This window comes from Podarcis muralis, chromosome 7 (assembly GCF_964188315.1).
Source record: "Podarcis muralis chromosome 7, rPodMur119.hap1.1, whole genome shotgun sequence".
NCBI lineage: Eukaryota > Metazoa > Chordata > Lepidosauria > Squamata > Lacertidae > Podarcis > Podarcis muralis.
The window spans coordinates 26,524,397-26,541,811 of record NC_135661.1 but is presented as its reverse complement, the minus strand read 5'-3'; the positions used below and the strand labels follow the sequence as shown (position 1 = coordinate 26,541,811).

Here is a 17,415-nt window from a genome sequence, read left to right as displayed (position 1 = left end):
CCTGAAGGCCATCCAACGCTTTCTTCAACAGCTCAACATTTCCAGACACTTCCTCAATTTCAGAGTTCTTGGCAAGTAACTCCTCTTTCAGCAGTGCCTCCCTTTGGCAATACTCTTCACTGGTCACCTGGATTTCCTCTATCTTCTCAACAATCTGATATGTGTGGGTTAACAAAGAAAAAGTCCGTATATATTATTTATCTGCTCACTCCTGGGATTTATGCTTCACTTCCCACCTGAAATACATTTGAATATTCATTTCCTCATTAAAAAGTAAAGCTGCATGTTGAAAGCACGTCTCCACCCCGTTTTCCTCAAAATTCACCTCTTGTATCAGTACAATAATGGAATCTGGTGAATTCTCATCATACACCTCCACCCCAAAAGGCAGTGTGTGTGTGTGTGTGTTGTGTGATGCTCTTAATCAGGGCTGGCCTGCTGGGGGACCTTTCAGTGGTCCCCTATGGCTTGCAGGCACAGCTTGCATCCACCAAGAGTTGTGTGTTCAGTATCATGGGTCCAATTTTTTTGAACTCCCTTCCAGCTGAGGTCAGACAGGCCTCCTTCCTACGCAACTTCCAGCGACTACAGAAGGCATTTCAACTGAGGTTCAATTTTATAGTTTTAACTTATTTTGTGTGCTGTATCTTTGTAAACCACTTAGGGACTCTTATATTTCAGAGGTATATAAATCATTTAGGTATTTTTTTTTAGTGCCCATGGCATGGCAAGGAACTCAACAAAGGCAGTGAGCAACAGCATGGTCCACAGCACAACATTAATCTTCCTGTGTTTAATGGGCGAAGATCTTACCTGCTGATCTGTTAGTGCCTTCTCTGGAAGTTGTGAAAAGAGGGCCTCAGTAAGTTGGTGTCTAAAGCGCTGTGCCTAACGGCAGAAAACAAAGAGGGGAAACAGGTTGATGGTAAAACTTAACTGAAAGCAGCGACCACCCCCCTTCCAGCACAGAGCTGTAGAGTTGGAAGGGACCCCAAGGGTCATCTAGTCCAAACCCTTGCAAGGCAGGAATCTCAGCTCAAGAATCCCTGACAGCTAGCCATCCAACCTCTGCTTAGAAAACTCCAGTGAGTGCACTAACTTCCTTGCTGAGAAATACAGTGGGTTGGAAAAGCAACTAGGAATCTTGTGGTACCCAAAACATTTTCTTATGGTATACATTTTAATGGACCAGAATCCACTTGATCATTCAAACAAGCAAGCCACACTTTGGCTAATTAAACCACGTGCAAACCAGGACACCATAACTGATGTTTCAGCTGCCCCTACCTGAGCTGCTGCCAGATCCAGATCCGACTTAATGAGGCGCTCCCTGCGCCCCATTTCTTGTAACTGCTGGGATCGCCTCTCACACTCTTTTTTCAGGTCCCCTTCAGCCTGAAACAGGGAAAGTCTGGGGATAGCAAGGCTGTACAAAAATAGGGTGGGGGCCAGAGGGAGGGCAGACTTCAGGCTTACTGCATCTGTTTTGCTTCTCATAAGGAATGCAAGACCTACAAGCCAGACCAAACTGCAAAAGATACAAAAGCAAAGGACAAGATGCGTCTCTCCTAGTTAGCTTTTCAGTAGCTTAATTTAGGTGCAAAAAACCACTTTGTTCTTGCCATTGTTAAAACAATTTGGAGTCAGGAACCCCTTGCAAACCACCCCAAAATCTACCAGTAAATCATGTTCTATCTACTGCCCACTCTTGGTATAAGTGAGTCATAGTGCTGCTTCCTTTTCACAAGTATCGTAGCTAATTCCTTCCAACTCTTTGATACAACAAATCTATGATCAATGTAATCCTCTATGGTTAGTGTGTTTGACTGGAATGTGCCATTCTGGACTGGGCAGTCTTTGACTAGATGTGAACATTTTGCCTGTGGTTACTTTGCCATCTAGTGGCGAGATAGGATATGCACAGAAACGCCACTTTCACCAATGCTCTTAATGATGTGTGTGTGTTATTTTTCTGTTTGCTGCCCTGGGCTCCTTTGGGTGGGCCCATGGAATAGACATTTAAGTAATGATTTATTTTTATTTTTACAGGAGGGATGTACGGCTGGTACCCTCACTCCCAGAACTCCTATATTAGAAGCTACCCTCAAGGAAAACTGTGAAGAAAATAGCCATTTACCTTTGTTTTTTCAGCAAGTTTGTTGGTTAACATTCCGTGCTCCGTGCGGAACTTATTTATGTCTTCTTTGTATCTCTTCACCTGTAGCTCCAGCTCGCTGATTTGCTGTAGGCACCAGAGGGAAGTGGGGAGGATCAGTTGTAGAAAATCACACCAACCTTTATCCCAAGGATTTTTTTTAGTATGTAAGAAACACAAGCAGAGGTTCTCTGAGCTACGGGTGGTAAGAAATTCTAGCGGATTGCGGTCACAGCTACCATCCTTATTCAAAGCAGAACTGATGTCTCTCAGGCAGTTAATGTGGTTAGTTGCTGACCGGATCCGATTTCTATTCCAGTCATATTTAAACATGTAATACTTAAGCCACGCCTTCTAATATTGAACACGACTGGTGTGTGCTGAGAGGAACTGCAGCCGACACAGAACCACTAAAGAACAAGAAGGAAGGGCAGCCTGCTTGGGGGAGCCTCAAGGTTTGCAGAAGTACAAACTATAGATAGATGCGAAAAGAGCAACCTTACCTCCCCCCCCCAAAAAAAATGACGTTTGAGCACGCACAGTGGCCACTAAAGATTGTATCTAAAATCAGTCCTACTTATGAGTAAGACTCATTGAAATTAATGGACATTAAAGTATTTCAATGGGCTTACTCTGCAAAAAACTTAAATGTAGTCAACTAAAAACTACTCAAAATCAGACTCACTGAAATTAATGGACCTAAATCAGACATGCATGTTAATTGCAATTGGTATACTCTGAGCAGGGACGCAGGTGGTGCTGTGGGTTAAACCACAGAGCCTAGGGCTTGCCGATCAGAAGGTCGGTGGTTCGAATCCCCGTGACGGGGTGAGCTCTCGTTGCTCGGTCCCTGCTCCTGCCAACCTAGCAGTTTGAAAGCACAAAGTGCAAGTAGATAAATAGGTACTGCTCCGGCGGGAAGGTAAACGGCATTTCCATGTGCTGTTCTGGTTTCACCAGAAGCGGCTTAGTTATGCTGGCCACATGACCCAGAAGCTGTATGCCGGCTCCCTTGGCCAATAAAGCGAGATGAGCGCCGCAACCCCAGAGTCGTCTGCGACGAGACCTAACGGTCAGGGGTTCCTTTACCTTTATACTCTGAGTAGGAGTAGCCCTGATTCAGCCTAGAATGTTTACTGCCAGCTGGAAAAGGAAAATAGAAAGTCTGGGGCGGGGGCAGAGAAATGGGGCAGAGTTTCCTAGAAGAGAATGAGGCTGGAATTCTCAAGAGGAGCACTCCAGCCGGGGGGAAAGCACACAGTGCAAGACAGGTGCTGCAGCCCCCCATTTGCAATAGGCAATCTTAAAACTAATAAAAGGTTAAACTGCTAGCGAATCCATCTATCATTCTAAGTCTGCATGGGTGTTATATTCATGAGCAAATGTTAAGTAAACTGAAGGCTAACTCACATTCTGATAAGCATTTACTTCTCTCTCTCTGAATTCACGCTTCATTTCCTCTTTAATCCTAGCACACTGCAACGAACAGCAACGAAGGAAAACATGATCAAGCAAGAGAGACATTACCATGTTCACATTGGCGCTTCTGGTATATAGTAGGGTGCCTTATTCCCATCTGGAAGTTCAAATTTCACAACAAATAATGTTTTGTTGTTGTTTTAAAAAACATAACCCCCCCCCAAAAGCAAAATATCAATTCTAAATGCAGGCGCCTTCATCCAGCTCCCTGATTATTAAAGACTTCTGCAAGAGTTTTACAGCAAAGGAAGAAAAAACAAAAAAGCCATGAGCACTGAATCTGAGCAAGAACGACACAGATTAAAAAATGTCAGGTATATTGCCAGTCAAAGCCAGCTTGCTTTGGGGGAAGCAGGAGAAGAAGACCTTTTCTTTGGCACTTAAAACATAAGGTATCCTGGACTGTGATCACTTATGCACAGTAGTCCATGTGTTGGTAGTATCAAGACTTGATTACTGCAATGTGCTTTATGTGGGGCTTCCCTTAGGCCTGGTCCAGAATTCTCAGCATGGCAAGTAACTTTCCAACAGCATTTAATACCTGTGGGAGTAACTTTCCAACAGCATGTAATACCTGTGCTGCAGGAACTGTACTGGCTGCCTATATAGTACCTGTCCAGGTTCAAAGTTTCACAACTGGTGTACAAAGCCATAAATGACTTGAGTCAGAGGACCTTAAAGAGCACCTTACCCCCTTTTAGGCTGAGCAGAGCCCTGAGATTTTGGGTAGTGGCTCATGTCCCAGAAATCAAATCTCTTTATATTTCGAAGGTATCGTTCAACGAAGTCACCGAGCAAAGTCACCAGTGAAGGTGAGGCAAATGCTGACACTGCATGGTTTTTCGCATGCTGCAAAAACATTTTTATTTCAGCAAGCATTTCCAGAACATTGATTTCATCTAGCCACTTTTAATGCTCCTCTGTTGTATTTATGGTGTATGTTATTCTGTATTTCTATAGCTCACTGTCCTTGCTTTGTACCCCAAATATTTTTGCCCTTGTGTCCCTGAACTCTGATAGTGCTTCTTGCTTGCCTGGACAGAGGATAGAGAGAGGTGTGCGAGTGAGTGTAGAAACTAGCCTGATACACAAAAGTAAAGTTCACATTCGTCAATGTGCCCACTTTTGTCTCTGGGCCACCCAACAGTGGCATGCGGCGCTTAGAAGGTTTCCCAGAAGAGAATGTGGTCCTCAGGATTAAAAAGGCTTTTCAAATATCGTGAGATTAAAACCAATAGATGATTTCCATATTTTTAATTTCCAGCATTATATGGAAACTATGTGGTCTTCCCATCCCAGATTTCTTTTGTAACAAGTGTCCCCTCGGCCATAACTTTTGACAAAGCAATGAGTTTATTGCTTGTGATATGCTTGTGATATGTGGCCAATATCCAGGGAGTTTATAATGTTCATGCCCATTTCTAAGAGCCCAGTAGCACCTGAAAGACTAACAAATTTATGTGGCGCAAGAAGACTCTCTTGCTATTTTGGAAGCAACAAAATAGCATGGCTGCCCCCTCTAGAAATTGTTTCAGGTTTTGATATACTTGATTTTATCAAGCAACAGGACCAAAGGATGCAAAGTTTGCAAAGCCTGTATTTAAGGGAGGTGATTTTCTTTTTAGTCATTTTTTTGTTTTGTTTACATGTTGGCTGCAAGCCACCCTGAGCATCCTGTTGGGAAAGGTGACCCTTCTCTGATTTATTTACGTAGTTTATATTTATTCCATATTTCAGAGAAAGCTCTGGGCCGTTTACAGCATCATAAAAATAACACCAAAAGGTTTTTTTAAATACACACCCACCCACACCCACACCCACACACCACAACCCTACATTTTGAAGCCATGGCACAACAATTAGGTATGCCATAAAATATAAAATAAAATAAAATAAACCAGCCAACTTATAGGGACCATATTAACTACTAGCAGAGCCAAAATACAGAAACACAACAGAGACAATCAGAGCTACGCATCAAGTATACAAGCATGTATTTATAGGTAGCAGTAGCTTTCTCACATGCAAGCTAAAGAAGAGCTTAGTTGCTGGATCAAGACACAGACTTATCTAGTCTATAGTGTTCTCACAGTGGCCAACCAGATGCCCCAAAGGGAAGCCTACAAGCAGGTCTTGAGCGCAGCAGTGCTGTTGCCACTTGCGATTCCCAGCTATCTCCCATAAATCCAAACACAGTTTTCAACCAACGAGATAAAAAGCAGCTTGGCCTGCTCCTCTGCCTTGAAACAGCTGCCTGGTCTGCAACAACTCACAGGCCGTTTTCAGGGAAGTGCTACTCTCAGCAGCAAACCAGCTGTTCAAAGGAACAGGGACAGATGGGTAAAAAAATTGGCAAGCAAATCCAGACCATGGTGCATGTGTACTGTAGACCAGGCGACAAGCAAGCCAAGTGCCAAAGGAAGAACTAGTAGTAGCTCCTTGAAAACAGGTGAGGTGATGGCCAAATGAAAAGAATGCCCCAAATACAAAACATCTATTTACATGGGAGTACTTTGATTGCAGGAATGCAGCCCTGGGCCATATTCATTAAAAACATTTGTTTTGAATTAACCTTGCCAGCTGGAAACCAAAGCACAACACAACTCACCATGAATGGTTTCATTGTCTTCCATTTTTAGTAGAGTATGGGAGTGACTGGGTGGATGGTGTCTGTGTGTGGATTGGTGGATGATTGATACTGCATGAGCAGGACGTACCATATGATTTGTGTAAATGCATGGCAGAGTTTGGATGAGAGGTGTGATGGGGTTAGTGATGCATATTTTGAATCATGCTTTGCCTTTGGCAAGACAGAGGCTGAAGAAGCAAGAGGTCCCTGCTAAGGCGCTTTCAAAATGTGATGGGGGATTTTATTGTTTTACATTACATTACATTGCATTACATCTTTGTATTATATCTTGTTTTCCTGTTTCATTCTACCACCACCACCTCTTATATATCAGTTGTGAGGAACAGTTGGCCCTCCAAATGTTGCTGAACTACAACTCCCATCAGTCCCAGCAAACATGCCCAATGGCCAGGCATGACCAAATGTTCCCCACCTCTTAGATAGATAGATAGATGGGTGGGTGTATAGACAGATTGTGTATGTGTCCTTGTGTAAACCACCAAGAGACTGCCTTAGGGTTAAGTGTATAAATAGTATGAATATATAGATAAAACAAGTCAGCCCAAAAGCATCTGAATCAGTATTTTTAACTGAAACTAATTGAAACAGTGGGTGGCAGCATCCACACTGCCTTTTGCTCATGCCTAGAAAACTGGTTCTAGAAAACCATGCCGGTTGTCTAGCTTGTGATGGGGTGTGTGTGTGTGTGTGTGTGTGTGTTTTAAATAAGGAGTTGAGCACTGGGATAAACTTCCAAATTGCATTTGAATTAATGTTTATAAAATTGCAAGTAGTTTGCCTGAAGTGGAGGTGGGGATGGGTGGGGGAAGAAATGCATTGCACCTGGCATATTTGGGCAGCTGCCAGGGCCCATGAGCCCCAGCAGAGCTCGCCAGGGCTGGTATCACCTTGCCTCGGCTGCTGCTTATGGTGCTGGCGCTGGCAGTGCTACAGCCTCCAGTCACCCCCTCCCTTCAAAAAGCATTACCTGCTACAGTGCAGCCTCTGTTGGGAGCAAGGTGATGGCTCAGCTCTTGACTTGATGCCATGCTAAAATTCCAACAATGCAATGCCCAGATTAGCAGTGAGCTGTGGGGGTTGTAGCACAGGAGTCCTGAGCACTAAGTGGAGCAGAAGCTGCTCAGCTCGTAACAGTAGCTATACCATGCTGGGTAAACCCGTCTAGAGAGTGACAGGCAACCACAGTTGTGCCAGGGGAGGGCAGGTGGTGGTGGACACCAGCAGCAATGGTGGTATTGGATGGCAGTGGGGAACTAATGATTCAGGGGGTTCCTGATTGCTGATGCTAGGTGTGAGTGGGTGTCCAGCTGTACTCAAGCCTGGTGCCAGTCCTGCAACCCACTTAGTATTTGATTTGCAAAGGTCGTGAGAAGCCATGTTTACTTATGGGGCAAGTAAAATGCAGGGAGGTATCTTCTGAAGGTACAACAGTGTGAAGGGACTTTCAAAAACACGTTGCAATACCATGTTGAGAAAGTTAGGCATGAAGACCTCTTTGAATCTTAGCCATTTCTTGTGACAGTAATGATCAGGAGATTTATTGGCTTAAAAAATACATCCCCCAAGTATCAAATCACTGCAGGAGTACTAGTGAAAAATAGATGCAGGAGAGGTACAGACCTTTGTGCAAAAGTGAAGGTTTGTAAGAGCACTCATTAGTTAAGAACGTTACAAAAGACTGGGATAGAATCAGCAATGCACGAAGCAGCACAAGTCAAACCTACAGTTCTGAGAAAGGGCTTTGATCAGTCAGAGATGCACAACTAACTCTTTTAAATGTCCCTTTGCCTATTCTTTTAAAATGCTACAGGGGGGCATGATTTGGTTAAAATTGGAACTAGGGGCTGAGACTGTGTAGTTCGTAAGATGTCGCCTAACACCTACCCTGCCCCAGAATTTAAATACTTTGAAAGGGAGCCTTATTGTTACAAAGACAGGCATCCAACATAAAGAGACTTGCATGGTTTTCAAAGACACACATAAGAATCAGGAATGATAATAGAAGTGGAAGTGCATTAATGAGTCACAGTGGAATTCAAGAGCCAGACTAATTCAAGAACCAACCTGAAAGTGAGCATGGGAGGCACAGCATTGTGCACCGATGGAAAGAAGGTAGAAGGAATGACCCATGAAGCACAAAATGGCAACCAGGTGGCCTTTCCTGGTTACTCCAGAGCAAGGAAGAGCAGTAGGAGGCCATGAGGCTGCATAGCAGGCTGTGCAGAGGGGTTGGTTCTACTGCATCACCTGACTCTCTAGGGAGTTCTGAGGGATGGTCAGCAAATACCTACAGCTCCCTCTACAGTGAGTGGAGCCAGTCTACAGGTGTCACAGGTCTTGAGCTGGGGGTTCCTGGCAACTCCGCGCAAAACGCTACTCCAGGGGTGGGGAACCTCAAGAACCAAATGCAACCCTCTGTATCTGGATAATTCTCCCTTAAGCCACACCCTTCACTGGCTCTGTTTTGCTTTTCTGGAATGTGTCCTTGAGCTCTAATCATGCACTTTGTCAACGTTAATCCAATATTCCTACAATTTAGTTATTCAATAGGGAAGAACATAATGGACGGGTGTGTGCATTGTGTGGGGTAGCACCCCACATACTAGAATCCAAGCAGGGTTTTAAAAAACATGATTATTCACCTGGGCAGAAACCTGGGCAAGCTGGTTATCCTTCTCCCTGCTTTCTCTCCTAAACTTCTCCACCTCTATTTTCAATTGCTGGATGTTATGATCCTTTGATGTAATGTCTTTTTGCAAACTGGTCACCAGTCCTGCGGGAAGAAATAATAAGGCATAGATTATTATTATTTTTAAAAAAACATATTCATAATGATGTCTTAAAAGAATATTAATGAAATAAATAAATAACCTGCTCAGAGGAGACTCATTGAAATGAGTAGACTTCACTTAGTGATGTTCATAAAACAAAGTGGTTCTACTCTGAGTAGGATTAATGCTGGTTACAATGCTACAGGTTCTTCTGGATGACTGCAAAAAGGAAGCCCTTAAAAGCCAATTTGAGCTTCCCAAATATAAGGCAGCGAGGGAAAGAAGTGACCCAAGCTGTACAAAATAAGGAGCAACTGATCTCAAAGTTATTGCTGACTGGACAAAGCACACCTGTTGTAAGAGAATAGCTCTTCTTCAGCGCCTCAGTTTCTTGCTTCCAGTGTGCAATTTGTAGGTCTCGTTCGGAAAGGGAATGGTACAACACTTCACTCGTGTTACTCTGCAAGTTGCAAACCTATTGCAAACATGATTATGGAAACAAAAGATAGAACACAGCCAGTTCACACCAATTTGGATTCCATTGTGCATTTCTATAGCACCAATTCAGACAAGAAAACCCCTGTGAGGCAGGCATGCAGAGTGATCCGACAGTTACATTACACTGGGTGGGAAGTCTGGAGAAGACAGGATCTGTGCAGCTCCACAAAGCCAAGTCAAAGGGAGATGGCACTCTCACTGTGGCAAGTGACTGTGGCCCCTGGTCAGGCATTTCAGGCATCACAGTAGTGTAGTTGCAATGGGCATTAATGCTGCTGCAGAACTGTTTCATTTCCTCCTCATTCATTCATTAGCTTCTAGAGCAGAGGTGGGAGAATCTGGGGGCCTCCTGGTGCAGTTGGACTTCAACTGCCAGTCCCAGCCAGTGTGGCTAATGGTCAGGGATGATGGGGTCACATGCTCCATATCCCCAGGGGCATAGGAAGGGGGGTGCAGCCCACCCCGGGTGTCATCCTTGAGGGGGTGACAAAATGGCACACCACGGGGGGTCAGCACTTACCGCGGGGCCTGGCCTGCAGTGCGCCCGAGCCCCACATCTCTCCTGGGAGTGACGCAGTGGCTTGGGGCCCCGCGCTGCCCAAAACGGCGGCATGGGGCTTGCGTCCGCCAGGCAGACTCCGTGGGCAGCTTGCTGCGCCGCCCCCGTGGGTGGATCGCCGCGCCCCCGCCGCTTCAGGTCCCGGAGCAACTAGCTACACCCCTGCGTATTCCTACAATGTATCTCCATCACCAGGTCTCCAATTTTGCTGTCAGGCTGCCTGAACCCCACGCATTGGCTCTTCCATTCTAAACCCAGACATCTAGGCAGATCTCTACAGCTGTGCATTCTTTTATGCTTATCCTTGTCCCACTGGCAACTTCTTTGGATCACCAAATAACCTGTGAGCCCCCAGGGGCAGAATGTCTACAACTTTAATAAATGCAGCCTGGGAAAAGGGCCGAGTGTGGCGAGAACAGCTTTGTCTGTTTTCATACATCAAGTTTAAATTGCTTGAGTGCCTCTTGCAGCATTCACACACGTGCTGTTAATAAATAAGAGAGGTGATTGGAATGTGAGTGAATATACTGGCCAATGTAGGTTTTCCATTAACATTAAAAAGCCGGATGAAAGAAACACCGTAAAGCTGTACATGTGGAAAAACCCCCCAAAGAGCGAAAAGCAGTTGCATTCCCTCTTCCATCTACATGCTCCAGTTCCCTCCTTGACTTCCTGATTAATGGCAAACTATTGCTCACTGCTACATCCAAACTGGGCAAATCATGGCTTGCCACTGATCAGTAAGTCAGAAGGAATAATAAAAAAAAGAGATGGAAGGAGGAGGTTGGTCCAATCCATCCTGACCTTTCCCATTTTACATAAAAGACATACCGTACTTTTCAATGTATTCACCAGTAAAACAAGCATTTTATTATGTAAAACACCTCTTTTTGTGTGCACTTTTTGTGCAGCAAAAAAAGCACTCCAAAATCTGAAGATGAGTGCAATCCAACCAGGAGGTGCATTCCAATCTGCAAGCCAGTTCATGAGTGTTGGATTGGGTTGGTCCGTTTCAAAAAAGTGGACTGAAGATATTCTTCTCCAAGCCCAGCTGTAGCTCTGTGATAAAGTACATGCTTTGAAGGCAAAAAGTTGCATGTTCAAATGCCAGCATCCGCAGATGGGCTGGGAAAGCCCCTTGTCTGAACCCTGGAAAGATGCTGTCATTGTAGACAATATCAGGCTAATTCAGAGGAAGGCAGCTTCCTATATTTCTGAACCTCGGGTCCATCACTGTTCCCTGTCCCTCCATACCTCCTCTTTCAAGGCTTTAATCTCTTTTGTCTTTGCGGAAACATCTTGTTCAATGTCCACCAGCTTCTGATGAAACTCAGCGTCCTTCTTGGCAAGAGCTGCCATCATCTTCTCTGTCATCATGGCAATCTCATTTTGAAGATTTGCTATCACCGTGTCTTTGCGACTGCACTCGCTTTCAAAGCCAGAGAGGCGGCTGATTTCATTCCCCATTTTCAGAATTACCTCGTCCTGTGTAGAGGAATACAGCTGCTTGGGACCATAACATACCTTTGTTCCTGACTAGCTTCTGTTTTTTCTTATTCCTCAACAAAGTGAACACTGGATTCTTTACGAAATGCCAAATCCATCTATTCTAGTTATTAAATATATACATATCTCACCATCTGAAGCAGTTATCTGCATGAAATTTACTTGCCCTACACCGGGGGTGCATAACCTGCGGCTTTCCAGCTATTGTGGGACTGCAGTTTCCGTTATCTCTGTCTACTGGGCATATTAGCTGGGCCTGGTGGGATTTGAAGTCCAAGAACATCTACCTGGAGAGCCACAAATTCGCTATCCTGCCCTATTCCCTAAAATTCACCCTCTAGTAACATTCTTATCAAACCAGTACTCAGGCACCATGAAATAAGAAGTGCTTGCACATGAAAGCTTATACCAGAACAAACTTAGTTGGTTTATAAGGTGCTACTAGACAATTTTTTTATTTTTATAAAAACACAAGCAATTCATAAAAAATAGACAAAAAACTCCATATAACAGAAGTAGAACACGCTGGTAGTACACCAGCAGCAAAACAACATAATCATAGCCCATCAAAAAAACTGGGGCGGCGGTGCGGAACTGAAACAAGATATTCAAAATTGTTTATTGGTTTCAAAGTGTTAGCAGCCTTGGAATTCAATGGAAGGTGGGATACAAATGTTCTTAGTCAGGCTTTTCCAACTTGATGCCCTCCAGATGTAGCTGGACTCGGGGATGATGGGAGGTGGAGACCGACAATAACTGGAGGGCACCAGGTTGAGGAAGACTGCTTTAAACAGAGATAATCATACACTTCCACATAGGAACCTCACCCTTTCCTTGAGAAGTGCATCCCCTTGATGAACGTTTGTCAAAGGCCCAATAGCAGCTCCGCTTCCTGGAACAGAACAAGACACCCAGAGACAGACAGTGAAAAAGTTTGATGGTGCCTTTTTATTGCTTCTTCTTGCCAAGGCACTTCTGTAACTTGGCTTCAAGCACTGATAAGCCAGTCTCCCCACCCCACCCCCCACTTCTGCCAACTCATTAGACAATAGCAATTTGGGGACAGAAGTGCCAGAGAGAGGGTAGGGAGGAAGTACAATGCTCCATTATTATTCATCACTTTGGTTTTCTTGTAAGTGCTTAAAGTATGGAAACTAAAATACACCAGCAAGTGTAGCTGACACCTTCCAGGCTTAACTGCCATACATTTTGGAAAGCTGCTTGTTTGCTTGGATACATCTTAAGATATATTAAACAAATTTTGCATGCTCGTTCCTGTGATCGGGTAGCATATTTTTGTCTATGTTTGGATACAATTGGATGCTGCACCTTTCAAAACTGCACTGATTTCAAAACTGCACTGACTCCTTGATTTCTTAGAATTTCTGAGCAACGATGGGTACAAGACTGCTAGTTGAAATAAATGCTAGATTTTACATTTGAACACAACTACACATTGCAAATTTGAAAATATGTAGACTTTGGATTGTGTCGCTGCTATTAAGCAGAAATCAAGTAGTGCACAACAATCTGTTGTTATTATTATTATTACTCATCACCAGCTGGTCCCAGGGTGGGTTACAATTTAAAATTCAGAAAAATAGTTAAAACTTACAGCATTCACAAGAATGGGGGGGGTGTGTGTGTCCTAAATTCTCTCACCCTTCAGATCCCTCCCCAAAATTCTTCTGTAAAGCATTTGGGCTCACTCCCAACCCAAGTAGAACCATTCACCTCTTGTTACTCTTCTCTCTCTCTTTATTGCACATTCTATTCCTTTCCCTCTTCTATCCCTTTGTTTTCTCTTGCACATATGACATTTAGATTGCAAACTCCTTGCAGGCAGGGACCTGTATTTTTGTTTACGACGGTCTGCAGAGCGCCACAATGCCACCATTTACAAAATAAATAACCACTGATACCTAGAACCGCACTACTGAGCCTTCCAAGCAATGCGACAGAAGGCTTAGGGCAATACCTGGTATTGGTGCAGAAGGCTTGATGAACGCATCAGGAGAGAAAGAAGGTGAAGCAACCAGCCTGCCCCAAGCATTTACAGGCCTTTTCCTAAGTGGTGGATGTGGCAAAGTCCCACTTCCGCCATAGGACCAGCTGCGGCTAATGGGCGGGGACCTTTGAGACTGAAGGGATGGAAACTGAGAAGCAGCCACTGGTGAAGGAGGCTTTGTCTCTGTGACTAAATGTAGCTGCCCTGGCCAGGCTACACGGCGACTCACAGGAGGAGGGCGGGAGACCTATGGGGGGGATAAGTTTTTAAAAGTCCATTAAAATAATAAAACGTAGGCATAAATCAAACCCTCCCAATAGTCTTAGAAACATGGATAAAACAACCACAACAACAGATTCCATGTATTGATTATAGCATAGTATCTTACACACACACACACACACACACACACACACACACGTGTATCTTCAGATAAAGACCCTCTCCCAACCAGGTAGACCACTGGGATAGGTAGAACTCTGCTTATCATTTTAGTTTATATGAGAAACATCCATCTCAAATAGGTCTCAGTTGCCTCAGGCATAATATGGAAAGCTGTATAAATAAAACTGGCATTAAGTGCTTCAAGTGTACTTGGGTTTCAATGCACTAAGTGCTGTCTGAGCAACATGGCAATCACTGTGATACAACTCAGGTTATTGTACATGTTTAAGACTGATGTGCTAGAAGCAAACAGCAGGGTATAAAGGGGCCTATGAAAAGCATTAAGCAGTGACCTTATAAAACGAATGACATCACCTTTACCTGAGGTCCATTTTCTAGCACAAGCTCAAAGGCTGTTCCATTGGAGCCAAACCGCAAAATGTCTCCAGGGCTCACTTTCACTGCCGCATTCTGAATGTGGCAATCATTAACAAACGTTCCATGGGTTGAGTTGAAATCCCGGAGAATGAAGCTGTTTTCTGAATCGCTGAATTCGATGGCTGCATGGTGCTCTTCAATCCCTAGAGACTGAAAGTTACATTTCAAAACTCAGCAGCATAAAAACTTCCTGGAGATACAGACTTGTTCAATACTACTGCTTGATACGCGTTTCTCAAATCAGCTTCACGCCTACTGGAGTCATTAAGCAGTTCATAATTCACCTCTAGTCAAGGTGTGAACACCTTTGCATAGGCATCCCAGCTCTGTCAGCTTCCCCTGTTGTGTACAATTCTGACACTAATTAAACCATACTGATGTGAACAGCTAGGAGGGAAGAACTGTGACATGCACTGAAAAACAACAACTTCACTGCTCTCTATGGCGGTAAAGTGAGCATCCCCAAAATTAGGCTGTGAGAACCCCTGATTTGTAGTAACTAAGATGTATGTTCCAGGATATGCCTCTGCTTTGCTCTCTGTCTCTTTCTGTCTCTCACTCTCCCCACTCCACTCCCTGCTCCCTATTTTGCATCTTGCTCCAGTTGGTGGACCCAAGTTGGGATTTTTAGTAAAAAGTGAAAACAAATAAGAAATTAGATCCTAAAAGCCACAGAAGTCTACCCCAGAACACAGTCTGAAAGCCAACAATTTGGTGCAGGTCCCATCATCCTTAGCCACTGGCAATGCTAGCAGAGGCTGATGGGAATTGGGGCCTAACAACATCTGGAGGGAGACAGGACAGTGAGCTTCATGGCTGAGCAAGGATTTGAATCTGTATCTATGGTTCTGGGTCATGGGTGTAGCCAAAGGGGGGCGGGGGGGAGTTGACCCCCCAGATCAAGTAAAACAATAGAAATACTTAAGTAACTGACCAACCCTGTTAGTTCTTCCCATCCTAACAAAAATCCTGGCTATGCCCATGTCCTAGGTCCATTACTTTTACCAAGGGGTGGGGAACCAGTAGGTGCTCCAGACGTTGCTGGGCTCCAACTCCCATCAGCCCCAGCCAGCATGGTCAACAGCCAAGGATGGTGGGAGTTGTAGTCAAACAACATTTGGAGGGCCAGAGCATCCCCATCCCTGCTCCAACCACCGTACCTCACAGGCAATTCTGCACAAGCTAAGAAATGACGGTTCTAAAACGTGGTAAGACATTTAACAGCAAATACAATAAGCAGAATCAGTTAATCTGATAAAATCACCTTCAGGATGATGTCAGAGTCTTCATGCCTTCCTATAGTGGTTATCTTTGGCCTCAGTGCCAAAATGCCATCAGGACTCTTCAGAAAAGCCTTCATGGTGTTGCCTATAAAATGTATGCAAAAAGCAGGTTTGAATGCTCATAGGAGAGAGCACAGCCATGAATATCATTTTTTGTTTTGTGGTAATGCTGATAAAACAAAAGGTTGTTTGATAGCACCTGCTTGCGAAATGCCTTTTAAGGGTTTTTCTTAGGTGCCTTAAATACTGTTGTTGACAGAAAGGCAGCATATAAAGGTCTGTCAATGTTAGACATACTCTGAGGAGGAGACCTAATGCGATCAATAAGGGTGTATTGTTTTTATTATGGTACGTATTTTTTATATATATTGTACACCACCCTGTATTCTTCGGATGGAAGGTGGCATAGAATTTAATAAATAATAATAAGTGCATTAATTTCAATGGGTAGAACTTAGATGGATGCATCCCATTTAGCTGTGATTTCTGCATTGGCTTCCTTCCCACTCTACATTTTAAGTTTACATCCATTTCTTAAGAGAATGAACGAAAACAAACCCCAAGATCAAGCAGGCGAAATAAATGAAGCGAGCCAAAAATAAGCTTTTGCTCCTGCCAATTCCCTGCCTCCCAATTGCACAGGCGGTGAGGTGGAGGAGGAGGGACTTCTCTACAGTTGTACGCCTAAACCATGCACTCTGCACATGCTTAAGGGAGTAACGCTCTCACCTTTAGCTTTCTTCCTCCAGGGGTTAAAAGCATGTGGTCGGACTAAAGCTTGGAAGAAATTAAAACACACACACACGCACACACACACACACAAAGAAACACACACGACACTCCCCCCCACAGTCCCGCCACGGCCCCAACCAACCTCCCCCTAAATCCAGTCGAGCAGAGCCGCCACCTTCAGGCCTGTGTGCGCTTGTGTAGCTGCCGGGCTCGTCTCCATGGCAACCCAGCTAGGCCGCGGCCTCCACTTGGAGGCAGAGTATGTGAAGGAGGAGCGAAGCCAGCCCTCCGGTGACCATGGCAACCGGATAGGCCCAGCTAGGCCACCGCCTCCGTCTCCATGGCAACCAAGAAGGCTGGGCTAGGCCGCGCCATCCCCCGCGCGGCGAGCTTTCGTTTCTCCCCATTCCGCCTTGACAAACCGCCTTTGCGATAAGGGAAACCTTTGACAAACCCCACCTCTCCGCAGTGATCATCTGCACTCACACGTGCGTTTTATTTGCCTTTATTCCCCGCCCCTTTTCCCCTGCAAGTTGCCCCGCCCAGCATGGTATCCTCACGCCCAGTTTCATCCTCACAACGACCCTGCGAGGTGGGTTAAGCTGAGAGGCAGGAGCTTTAGACCTGAATAGGGATTCGATCCTGGGTCTTTCCAGTTCTAGTCCAGCAAAGTGACCACAATAAAGAGACTACAGTACAGCTTAGTGTAAGGTTCCAGGAAGAGGCTTTAAAGGCAGGTGTAATCTCACTGTGAAGCAGGTTGCATTCATGGTTCAAATTCAGTGGTGCCAGAGTACAGTACTTGGTAAAGCCCACAGGGCTGGGGACAAACCATAACTGAAAGCACTGAGAGATGCAGCTAGTCAATGGAAAACACTGTCTAGCAAGACAGAAATTCAAAATTCTTACAGCAAAGCATGTTTCTGAAGCGCTCTTTGATGATTTCATTATG

The 17,415-nt window shown here is 44.6% G+C and overlaps 1 protein-coding gene across 9 annotated transcripts in view; it reads right to left on the bottom strand.

Moving 5' to 3' along the window:
• FHAD1 (forkhead associated phosphopeptide binding domain 1) overlaps positions 1-16,973 on the bottom strand; it is a 36,429-nt gene extending 19,456 nt beyond the window's left edge. For 2 of the 9 annotated variants that reach the window (XM_028740569.2, XM_028740574.2), the window contains exons 1-13: positions 16,606-16,973; positions 15,713-15,816; positions 14,386-14,598; positions 13,597-13,873; positions 12,446-12,510; positions 11,367-11,597; positions 9,407-9,530; positions 8,927-9,057; positions 3,566-3,631; positions 2,138-2,242; positions 1,288-1,395; positions 814-888; positions 2-154 (exon numbers count right to left, since the gene is read on the bottom strand). In XM_028740569.2, the coding sequence (XP_028596402.2) occupies positions 2-154; positions 814-888; positions 1,288-1,395; positions 2,138-2,242; positions 3,566-3,631; positions 8,927-9,057; positions 9,407-9,530; positions 11,367-11,597; positions 12,446-12,510; positions 13,597-13,873; positions 14,386-14,598; positions 15,713-15,808 (1,644 nt within the window). In that variant the 5' untranslated portion in view covers positions 15,809-15,816; positions 16,606-16,973. Of the gene's footprint in view, position 1; positions 155-813; positions 889-1,287; positions 1,396-2,137; positions 2,243-3,565; positions 3,632-8,926; positions 9,058-9,406; positions 9,531-11,366; positions 11,598-12,445; positions 12,511-13,596; positions 13,874-14,385; positions 14,599-15,712; positions 15,817-16,460; positions 16,574-16,605 lie in introns of those variants that run through there. The other 7 variants (XM_028740572.2, XM_028740578.2, XM_028740571.2 and 4 more) reach the window with 6 other exon arrangements.
• Positions 16,974-17,415: the final 442 nt, after the last annotated feature.